This window comes from Ptychodera flava, chromosome 8 (genome assembly GCF_041260155.1).
Source record: "Ptychodera flava strain L36383 chromosome 8, AS_Pfla_20210202, whole genome shotgun sequence".
Lineage (NCBI taxonomy): Eukaryota > Metazoa > Hemichordata > Enteropneusta > Ptychoderidae > Ptychodera > Ptychodera flava.
In genome coordinates this window covers 33,193,001-33,205,013 of record NC_091935.1, presented here as the reverse complement: position 1 = coordinate 33,205,013, position 12,013 = coordinate 33,193,001, and the positions used below count along the sequence as shown (strand labels likewise).

The 12,013-nt window shown below is 37.0% G+C and overlaps 1 protein-coding gene across 2 annotated transcripts in view; it reads right to left on the bottom strand.

The window, feature by feature from the left end:
* Window positions 1–302: 302 nt before the first annotated feature.
* LOC139139112 (uncharacterized) overlaps window positions 303–12,013 on the bottom strand; it is a 38,516-nt gene continuing 26,805 nt past the window's right edge. For both annotated transcript variants that reach the window (XM_070707893.1, XM_070707894.1), the window contains 5 exons: window positions 10,293–10,604; window positions 8,239–8,320; window positions 6,895–7,139; window positions 6,465–6,601; window positions 303–5,608 (listed from right to left, as the gene is read on the bottom strand). In XM_070707893.1, coding sequence (XP_070563994.1) covers window positions 3,941–5,608; window positions 6,465–6,601; window positions 6,895–7,139; window positions 8,239–8,320; window positions 10,293–10,604 — 2,444 coding nt within the window. In that variant the 3' untranslated portion in view covers window positions 303–3,940. The remainder of the gene's footprint in view (window positions 5,609–6,464; window positions 6,602–6,894; window positions 7,140–8,238; window positions 8,321–10,292; window positions 10,605–12,013) is intronic.

The following is a 12,013-nucleotide window of genomic DNA, read 5'->3' as shown; positions in this document are numbered from 1 at the left end:
TCCATACAGGGCCGTATTTTGTGAATAATCCTATTATTATTGGCATATCTATCATGATACATGTTTCAAGTGTGGAATGGGATTCACTCAAGAAAGGTCAATATGAACTCTGAGGTATTTGATTCGGTTTGGAAGCTGAGTTTTCTATGGATAGGAGTTGATGTGTACATCTACTCCAAACAGAAATGCCCAGGCAAGCAAGTTGTGCCTGTCATACAATGAAAAAGCGTAATTATGCACATCTTTCACCTATATACCCATACAAGACACACACAGAACACACTCTACAATGTGGACACAAATACTTAAAACATGCATTCTTTATTTATATGTCTATTGATTATATTGTTAAATTGACACAAAAAGTACATTGGATTAATCAGTTATAAAATACAAATTCATGCGGCAGTTTGATTCATCTCTTTAATATACTCATCCAGACTGATTTGGGGATATAACTACTTTGAAATAAAATATTCTCTTGAACACAAACTTTAGACTTGGTGGCTTCTGAGTTGTATACTTTGATGGATGAATACACTGTTATTGGACAAAGCTCATAAATTTTCAGCCAAGTCTGTAAGCTTAGTCTTTCAGCTTAGCAAACACAGCTGATCTGAAATTCATCTTGGATAATCTCCTTTTCTCGGTACATTGTCCTTTAAAAAAATCTTTTGAAGAAAAGTGCCATTTAATTAAACAACCTTTGCTGTTAGTATAAAAAATGAATATTTTTTATATAAATTGATATTTTACCTTCTGACTGAAACAATTGACATCGACATTTTACAAAACATACAAACAAAAGAACTTGCACATATTTGTGTACATTATCTTTCTTCATACACACGATAAGAACAAGGCTTACATGACAATTACATGCAAAGCAAACATAATTAGCAAATCTGTATTCTGACCACCCTTCCAGATCTAATGGTTTGTGCCTTACAGAGACAGTATATTGGTAGGCAACTGTCTTTACCAATGACCTGGCGTGCACGTCATCTGTACTTTCATTACAAATAAAAACATAAAAACAGCCATGATAAACCAATGAATTGTATGCCATGTGTCTAGAATGATCAGTATCCCGATCTTTAATAGCATTGACTGCAATTCACCCCAAATAATTTTAGAGGATCAAAAACCACCTGAGTGATTTTTTGTTAAACACGGCACACCCTTCCAGCACGTGCATGTACCGAACAAACACAACACTATCACAGAAAGACAAATATAGATGTACACCTCTGCTAATACCATCAGTCAGTGCCTTTACAAGATTGCTAAAATGCCTAGCTATGTACTGAGGTTTGAACAGCTTAGATTTAGTATTCTCTTAATAAGTAGACTGTAAATAAGAACAGGAAACATATTCCTTAGAAATATTTTGACTGATAACTGTGGTACAAACTACATCGTTACTTTTGGCAGGTATATTTAATAACAGGAATATGTATCTTACTGTCACACAGTAGAAATATACACATAGAAAATTTAAAAATGCCACCATTGACATTTCTTGGAAATATTCACTCAGAAAGATGACACAGTCCCTGCTTGTCAGTACCTCAACAAGCTAGAAAAATGTACAGGGCCAGGTCATGATGAGATTTAATCTTGAATCTCGCTTTGCAAAACTAGAAATTGCACCATATGAAAATTCCATTGTATTGTTTTATATATAAATGTACACATGCATATTGAGAATTTCAAGTAGAAAGAATTTGAAATTGCAGCTACACTGTAAAGCAATGTGCACTATGCATGGAAATAAATTGAAGGCCAGGCAAGAACTTTTTTCTCATGAGGTTTGGTCTTTTGGCTATACAAAAAGATGTAAATCCATTGTGTTATATTTTGAAAAAGAAAATGTTCTGGGCAAATAATGCCGTGGACATGTATTATTTCATGGCTTCACTACCAGAAATGTCGGTAAAATTTAGTTTCTTTTCAGCTGATTAACATTACCATCATTCAATACTGATGTTTGACAACATCATAAAATTAGTTTATGTCTGCTATATTCAAGAAGTGTTGATATTTCAAATGTCAGAGTTCAGCATTTTGAGTCAAAAAAGGTGATTAAAAGTTACCATCGTATACAAGAAACTGTGAGAGCAATTTTATATTATGTAAAAAATTTCATAATGCTGAAATAATCAAATTGTCCAGAAGGATCTGTGCAACTTCATTTGTTATTATGTTACTTGAAATCTGAATAGAATTACATGTTTGTGAAATACTTTATGCAATTTACCAACAGACGGTATACCATGCAACGTAAGATTTTGACCAGTTCATGACATATATGCATGAGCGAATGCAGTGCATTACATAAAGTGGACTGGTCAAAATTGAGTGGTACACCATCACTAGGTGTACTTTATTACTATTATATCCTGACAGAATATTAAAATTCTGGGATGAATTGTTAAAAAGGATTTTTGCGCTTGCCGAGAGTTCACACGCGTGCCAACTGTGGTACATCGCGAATATACAACAGTTCTTTTCACATTTTGACCAATCAATATTTGCACCATCAATATACCGATATGACATAATTGTGGATATCGCACCCTGTAAATACGGTATATATCTGATTTTTCTTACCTCAAATTCATCATTTGCAAAACAAATTTTATAGTCTAACATCATCATATGTTATCATTTTGTCAAAGTAAACAAGTTTTCTAGTCAAATACGAAGTTGGTAGATATTAATTTCAAGTAGCAATACTTCTATAAGTACAATGGAAATATTCTTTTGAGTATGTTAGCATATATTATAAAATACATTAATAAATTGTCTGTTAAATGTAGAAATGACTTTCAAAGTTACAACATTTAACATGTCTTCTGAATTACATTGTACATGTACATGTATGCACATAGATGCACTTTCACATGTGAGTTACATGTAGAATCAATTATAGACATGTATCAGACATGCATCATAGAGTATACATCGGAAACAAGTGGATAAGAATTTCTCAACCCCAAGCACAGGTTTGATAGATGCTCTTGACCTTTACAAGTGTTGTATGAAATTGTCTTCATTCAGTATGCGGCAAAGTTGGTGCACCTATTCTTAACATAAAGCGTATGGTGCATGCATTTCTAAACGAAAAAGATTATTGCAATTATTGCTAATGGTACTAAAGTGTATGTACACGGCTTTTGAGGAATTAAAGGACAACTTGCGTACAGAACGTCCCCTGTATGGACACAAGTCTCCAACCAGGCTAAATAACTTCTAAGTTCTTCATCACGTGGCAGGTTGAGTCTGTATACTAAGTGTGAATTGGACAGCCCACAAGCAACCATAATCTTGCAAATAAAGTTAATGGTCAGTTTGTGGCAGTAACTACCGGTAGAGTGGGCTGATTATCCTTGCAGTAAATATGGGAATAGCAATTACCCAATATACTGGTACACCGTCAGGTAGCTGTATTCCTAGAAAGGTATCGTCAGTTATAGGCTAATCATTGTCCAGTAAGTGCATGAATGTCATGGTATCTTGGCCAGAACACACTTTGTCTTTCAGACAGATAAATAGTCAGAGAGTTATCTGATCATTTGATCACGTATGCTAGCTCTCTTGCACAATTGATTCAAAAGTTCCTGGTCAGTTTGTCTGCAATGGCAAGTTTATAACTTTTGAACACTTTTTAAAGAAAGTGGTACGGTGCGTTTTCCAGTGCTCCATAGTGAGATAAAAGCGTGATTCCTCTTAATGAAAGACCTAGCACAACGTCTTCCTAATATCTTGAAGTCAACATGTATCTGTTGATTCACTGATTTCACCAGCTTCTTCATTTACGTTACTTGTTGACTTGCAACTGTGCCATCTAGTTTGGTATCTTCGGCTGTTACATGTATGTCTACATTCAGGATCTACCATACGTTCTATAAACATCTCTTAATATCTATGATTGACATCATACATAACCATCCATCTCTGTTGTCGTGACAAGACGATCGGATTCATCAGATTCAATTTCCTCTTCATCTGAGTCTATCTCCTGGTCACTGACTGGGTCAAAACACACAACGTCACTGAGACTGGAAGGCTGAAGGCCACCGTTCACTTCTACATGATCAGATTCTTCTGATTCTAAACTTTTGTTCGCATTTGGTGCTGGTGGGACATTTTTGTCATCTGATGGGCTGAACTTCTGCAGGGACTGCAATGTGTCCTCTCTTTTTACAGCATTATTGGGCATCGCCACTGATGCAAAGTCAGTGACATAAGGAAGAGAGGAATCTGCCTCTAATTTTGGCAGCCCCCGAATTTCACCAACTGCATCTTGACCAACATATTCCTGTGAATGGGCACTACCGCTTTCACCGGCAGTAACACCTTGACTGCTTGAATTCTGCTCAACGGCTCCTTTTGGTAATGTTTCTAGCGGTAGATAATCATTTGATTGGAAGACATTTGCGCTGTCCTGCATTCTTGCGGCGGCTGTAGGTTCAGCGGCACTTCTGTTGGACAGCTTCTCTCCAGGACACAGCTCCACTTGAACATAGTCACTGTTGACAGGGCCAATGACAGGGCCCCGTGCATTTCCTTCTTGTGTTGCTGTTGGCAGTACACTTGCTGGAGGTGTTGGTGGACTGATGTAGCCATCGGTTGGTCTAACACTATCTTCAGTAAGACGACTGGCTGAACCGACAGAATTGTCATTTTGTCTATCTTCAGATGTCATGGCGCCAGGCAAATCCACTCTGCTAGCAGCTGCCTGGTTTTCAGGTCTCTCGTTGTTCCTTGTTGGCTGTGAACTGTGTTGAAATTCTCCAAGTGTTGTGTATTCATTTATTGATGAGCTGGAATTGTTGATCCTGCCACTGTCGGGACCATTTTGGTTGATCAGAACGGAATTGTTGCCACGACCTGCTTCACTCTCTGCCACCTTGCAGTAACTGTTCAGTGGACTTTCGTTATCTAACTCTGCCTGCCTCATTTGGGACGAATTCTGTGGAATCCTCTCAATATTTCCGTGTGCTTGCTGCCCTGGGATCTGGAACCCAACACTCGGAAAGTCCTCATTGGGAAGGGACAACAACATGATGCTGGAATCACTTGTGTCTTCATGGACGACTGGCACTGTCTCAGGGATTTCTTCATCAATGGTTGCTTTGGGATGTGAGGATATGGGAAGGCGGATGCCCCCACTGTTGGTCAACATGCTGTAATCTCCAACTTCTCCTATGGCTTTATCTGACCGAGGTGTCGGAATTTTCAATGGGAGTGGCAACACCGACTTTCCGTTGACCTCTGACATTTGAGAGTAGTCTTCTGGATCCTCTTTCACAGCTGATGGGTTTGTAAGCACTTGCTTGTCATTGTGATCATGTCTTTCTGAGTTCTGATCAGAATCGATATTCTTACCATCAGTCCCGTTTCTGTTACTTTCATTTTTCTTTGAAACATTGACCCCATCATCATGCAATCTTTCCAGGTCCACTCCTTTATCAGAGTTACAGCTGATCTTGTCAATTTCTCCCTTCTCATCAGTTTCTTTTCCGGGAGACTGTAAGATATCATATGACTCGCGTTCCTCAGGAAAATTAACCAACACATCTCCAGACCCCCCAGACTCATCCTGAAGAGCAAAAAAGTGCAAAATATCACAAATTAATTGACTCAAAGGAACTGAAAAGGATCTGAACTAAGAAAGAATAAAGGTTCTATTTATCTGTGAAGGCTTTGCAATTGCACTGTTTCAGTCACAATACGTGTTTACATTACATTAGGTTAAATAGTTCATGTCTGAGAACATTTTTTGAAAGAGGCCACTTCAGGCCAGGGGTATTTTTTCCTAGCCATGGCTTATTTTATTTGACCTCACTGATATAGTGTCTGCGAAGCTAAAACTTCACTTTGAATCTCAGGTGTATCAGCTGTTGGCCAGATTACTTGGTTGTGACAGCATCTGTTTTATGAGGCTTCCTGTTGTTTGTGTCAATATATATATCATGGGTTCCTCGATGTGTGCAATGTTTGTAAACCAGACATGAGGTCGAGTGAAATCGCCTCAACAGAACATGGTTTCACAATAACGCATATGCATTTACTCCTATAAACTGAAGGACATTGACCTTACAGTGTATGGTAATACAACTTGATTGCTTGGATTGTGAAATCAAACAACTCACTGGGTTGTGCAGTGTTCACTGTCATGACAGATGTATGCAAAGAGATTCTGTCAAATAACACATACATGGGACAACAGTCACGGTGAGAAAATGTGGAATAATTCCTTGTAATAAATCATCAACTCAAAAAGTATTGACATTGGTATTGCATATAACATACGGTATTATTACATGATTTCAGTTCCAACAACGTGTCAGCATTATGGAATATCAGAATATGATAACTTGCTGACCAAATCATAGTTTTTGATTGCATTTTTTCACTTAAATGGGGGGTGGGGGTTATTTCTTAAATTTACTTACCATCCAGGCTTTGTAGGGTAATGCAACTTTACTCCACGCTCCATGTTTCTTGGTGAACTTGTATGCTTTACGCAAACACAGCACCAACACGAGGGAAATGATGATTGCAGTAATTGTTGCAACGACATATATCCACACTGTAAAACAAAACCAAATGTTCCGTGAAAAACGAATACAGTCAGAAAAGTCATCACAATTTTCTTATAACTGTTTGATCTAGAAATTGTATAAACTCTACTTTCCATAGAGAAACAAGTCTGTCCTTAGGTGCCCTTCATACTTGTGAATCAAGTTATTTGCAGGGCACAACTAAACTGTACAACAAACTTGCTACTTCAAGACTTCATAAAAACAACTCTTGATTATCCAAGCCTGCTCATTCTGATATTCAAAATCATTGTCTTTTTATGGGGAAGTTTAACCAAGTTACCTTGTGCATGATAGCACACCAGCTGCTCCCTGTCAGCAATCCCATATTGACTTCTGTCTCTCACGTTCTTGTTGAATGCTGCCACCTGACACTTGGCTGCCACATTATCTTCTGTGAGAGATGAGCCACAATCAATATCGACCTCTGCTTCCAGCTTGTCACGAACTATCATCATCTCTGTCATATTTTGATCTCCCACAGAGCAAAATATTGCATACTGGAGACTTTCAACTGGTCCATTTGGTCTAGAAATATAAATACCAGCATAAGAGTTCAAAATTGATCTTTCTAAAGTTCTTTTTGAAATCTGTAGCAATACAAGACGAAGTCTCTCCTGTCAAAAATAAAGAAGAATTTACTTAAAGTCGGAAATCAACTCATAATACAAAGTAACAACACAGTTCTCAGGGTAGTACAGAAATATTGTTCATATCAATGACAGATGATTATTTTTTACTTCAAGAGTAAAGGAAGTTTTCATATATCCATGCTGAACATTTACAGATACATGTACAACCAATTCATGTGATACGCATCAACTGTACAACATAAAAAGTATAGCAACAAGAAACTCTGTGGTTTGAGGTAGTATGCACCTTGGGGACAGATATTCTGACTTTCTAATTTTTACAATACTTTCTGATCTACTACTTGTAGGGCTCATTTTAAAAGGTGTCTCAGTTTTTCACAAATCAAATTGTTACTTTTGCCCATAGACGTAACACAGGGATAGCAGTCATTTTGAATTTCAAATATCCGAAAATGTTACTAGGTAATTTGCTTTCTCTAGTACCAAACTTTGCATGGTGACCTATGATTTTTATTCTTAGTTTTAAAAAGAATGGTTGAAAGTTTCCTGGGGAAAGTTTGGGCAAAAGTTTAAGTCTTTCACTTTCTTGGTGCGTACTACCTTAAACAAAAGTGACAATACCATACAAATGGCGCAATCACATATCGCAGGTGGCAATGTGGCAAAATACAAGTGGTGACACTGTGCTCTTAATTGGTAGAACTTTATATTTGTAATGCACTAGCTATCAGTCTGGAAACCTTTGGTCCTCAAATAGACTTTTCAGGCTTCATGTTACGAATAACATCAACTGTTACATAGTTTTCCATTCTAAAGGAATATGTAAACGTAATATCGTAGCACTTGACAGAGGCAGGGTTGGAAGAGATTTTTTTTCACATAAAAAGATGAGGTTCTTAGAAATACAATGACTAAGACGATACCAAAGATACCTGACAGAGAGAGAAACCCTGTCAATCAAATTTCAAAATAATTATGAAAAACAGGATGCTGAAATACTTGAAGTTCTTGAACATGAATAATAAGACACAAACCTATCTGGCAGCTTCCATTCCAGCTTCAACATGGTTGCACTCTCACTTTCTTTCATTCTCACATTTACTGGTTTGCTTGGTACTGAAGAAGGGGAAGAGAAAGAAACAAAATGATGATGTAAAATGGTCAAAAGATGAGAAATAAATTATACTCAAATATATGTGTCCATTTGATCATATTTTAAAGTTCATAAGGTGCATCTCTTTGTTATATTTTGTCATTACAGCGTCTTGCCATTTTCTCACATACTCTTTGAATTCTAACAATCACAACAATAGGCAACCATTTGAGACAGAAAGAAAATGACAAGTTATCATTTCATTTTAAATATCCTGCTTTGGTCAAAAACTGGCCATATTACAGAAAGAACATAGAATACAACATCTGAGATGGATCATTTTTCAGTGCCATGTGCTCAAATTGATGTTGTCATGTTGTTTTTGAGCTTGTACGAAACTACTACGGTGACAATATCCAGCATATTTTACATATTCACTGCGATGTTGACATGTCTCAGAGGGGTACTGGATACTAATCTTATCAAAACTTGCACATGCAGTTCAAGTCTGTAGTTGAAAATACTTCTTAGCACATCCTTCAATAGATGTATTTTAATGAATTTTAGTGTGAAAGTAAAATGATGACAATACTGCAAAAAGGGCCTTAAATGCACATATGAGTTACGTAAAAGTTGTATAGGTAATCTGTCCTATATCGCTAACCTTCCAATTCATAGCAAAGCTTTGTCAGGGCATCTTTTCTGTATATGTGTGAACATGAGTATAATGTTTCATGGTTCACTGTCATTGATTTTGCCACTATTAGGTAGTATATGCCATGTGGACAGATGTTTTGGCTCTCAAATGTTCCTAAATTCTTTTGTGATCTACCACATGGGGGCTCATTTTAAAGCTCTCGGATTTAAAACATCATGTCTTTGTCTTTTGAAAACAGAAAATTTTATTTTTCCCCAGGGATGGGCCAATTTGAATTTCAAATAATCGATAAATTTTAACAGCTAATTTGTTTCTCTAGTACCAAACTTTGCATAGAGACCCTTCATTTTGTTCTTGATTTGGTAAGAGAATGGTTTAAAGTTTCATTTTACAGTCTTTCATTTTTGAGGCGCATATAGTATACCTCAAATGAAAACTACTGAACCATTTTCAGGATTCACTTCAAATCAACTTAAATGGAAATCAGGCAAATGGTCCTACATAAAAGTTTTTACTGACAATGTTCAATGTCCTAACACAATATAACTAATTTCACTGGCACTGGATCATGGTTTCACATCTCTGCGTAAAACAGACCTACATCTACATAACAAATGGTGTACATATTCATGTAAGGTGAACAACAGAGTGAGAATGTTTAGATTACGTAGTCATACACCTAATCATGAAGTCCACACTCTGAACTCTTGCTTCATTGGTGACTAAAACTGTAAATGCATAATGGCATCTGTTCACAAGCAACAATTAGGATTCCAAGCTTTTGTGTACTTTTAACGTACTATGTCCCATACAGTTGTTTGAAAATGCAAAGTGCAAAAGTCATGGTTTCACATGTACAAGTACAGGCACAACAATCATACAGTTGTCTGCCTAGATGCATTGGCATTACTGTATGCGAACTAGATATATTGTCTAAATTGAGGTGTTGCCAACACTGTCAGGTGTAATTACATGTATCAGCTGAGCAGTAATTCCAGTCGATCACAGAGAAATCAATTCTGCCAAAGTTGAAACATTGTCTTGCTGGAGGTCAAATGTAGTCAAAACAACTACACCTGAAAGCAAGTGATATGACTTGGACAGCGTGTGGACATATGTGGTGGTGTTGTCTTGACTACGTCTGACCTCCTACTAGACATGCAACAAGTGTTTCAAATTTTGCAGGCTTCCTTTATGATCAACTCATATTACCTCTTAGCTGATAATTGCACCTGGCAGTGTTGGCAACACCTCAATTTAGACAATATGTCTAGTTCATCTAATGCCAATGTGTCAATGCAAACCACTGTAATTCCAATGACAGTAGATGGACTTACATCCAATATCAGTTCTGCCATACACTGGTTCTGATTTATCACCACATGGATCGGTAATGAGAGCATCACTACACGCTCTGACGACAACCTTATAGGTTTCATAACCACAGAGGTTTTTAAGCGTGATTGTTGAGTCGGTAGTGTGAGTTTTCCAAGACCTGCAATGCAGAGTGTTGTTCTGTGTGACAGCTATCACTTCATACCCAGTTGATGTGACATTGTAACTTGGCACATGTGTCCAGGTGATGGTCATTTCAGTGTCTGTTATCGATGATGGTACAAGTTTCACATCATCTGGAATGTCTCTTGGAGCTAAAATGAAAAAATAGCGTCAATGACACTGTAGCTCCCATCCTGGACTATTTAGTGTTTGTTCTCTGGTCAGATATTTGAACATGTGTGAAAGGGATAAAGTGCATGAAGTGAAAATACTTAAATGAAATGTACTGGAGACAGTGAAATATGTTTAATGTAATTATCAGAATATAAAATGGAAAAAATACAGAATTAGATATATCGAATACTGTGATACAACCATTAAATCAACAGGTCATTTACAATGACATAGTCCCCACTTGTAATAGGAGTATTAGTCTTGATGGGGCAGGAAAATGTGGTCATTAAGAAGTATCACTGGAATGTATATGTTGAGATCTATGGGCACATAGGTCTATGTCGTTGTTCCCAATTTGAAACACATGAGGCATGTCTAAGTTATGGTTCTAAATCGGGAAAAAAGATCAGACCTCTAGCAGTATTGGCCAGCCAAGAAATACATATGTGCATTATAAATGAGGTACAAGATGTGACATCTTAAGGTTTAATATCCTATCAAAATTGGAGGGTATAGAACTTGTGGTTACTGAGATATGCATATATATGTATAATCAAGGTCAAAGGTCATCGAGGTCACATGACATTTTGAAAAAAAAAAAATTATATTGCTAATTAATCCCTATATGCCAAAAAATCAGATCTCTAGCTCTATTCGCTTGCCCAGAATTAGATGTGTACATAATTAATGAGGTAAAGCATGTGTTGTCATAAGGTCTCCCATCCTACTAAATACAAAGGACATAGCACTTGTGGTTACTTATTTATTGACATAAACATATATTTTAGGTAAAAGGTCGTCGAGGTCACATGACATTTAGTCAAAAAATTTCTCTCCTATAGTTATCCCTATATACCAAAAATCAGACATCCAGCTCTATTGGCTCGCTCAGAATGAGATATGCGCATAATTATTGAGGTACAGTATGTGGCGTCATAAGGTGTCCAATCATACCAAACATGAAGGGTGTAGCACTTGTGGTTACCGAGTTACGGACAAATATGTATATTTGAGGTCAAAGGTCACCGAGGTCACGTGACATTTTGTCAAAAAAATTGTTTTGCTAAGTTATCCCTATATACCAAAAATCAGACCTCTAGCTCTATTGGCTCGCTCAAAATTAGATATGTGCATAATTAATGAGGTACAATATGTGGCGTCATAAGCTGTCCCATCATACCATACATGAAGAGTGTAGCACTTGTGGTTACTGAGTTATGGACAAATATGTATATTTGAGGTCAAAGGTCACCGAGGTCACGTGACATTTTGTCAAAAAAATTGTATTGCTAAGTTATCCCTATATACCAAAAATCAGACCTCTAGCTCTATTGGCTCGCTCAAAATTAGATATGCGCATAATTAATGAGGTACAATATGTGGCGTC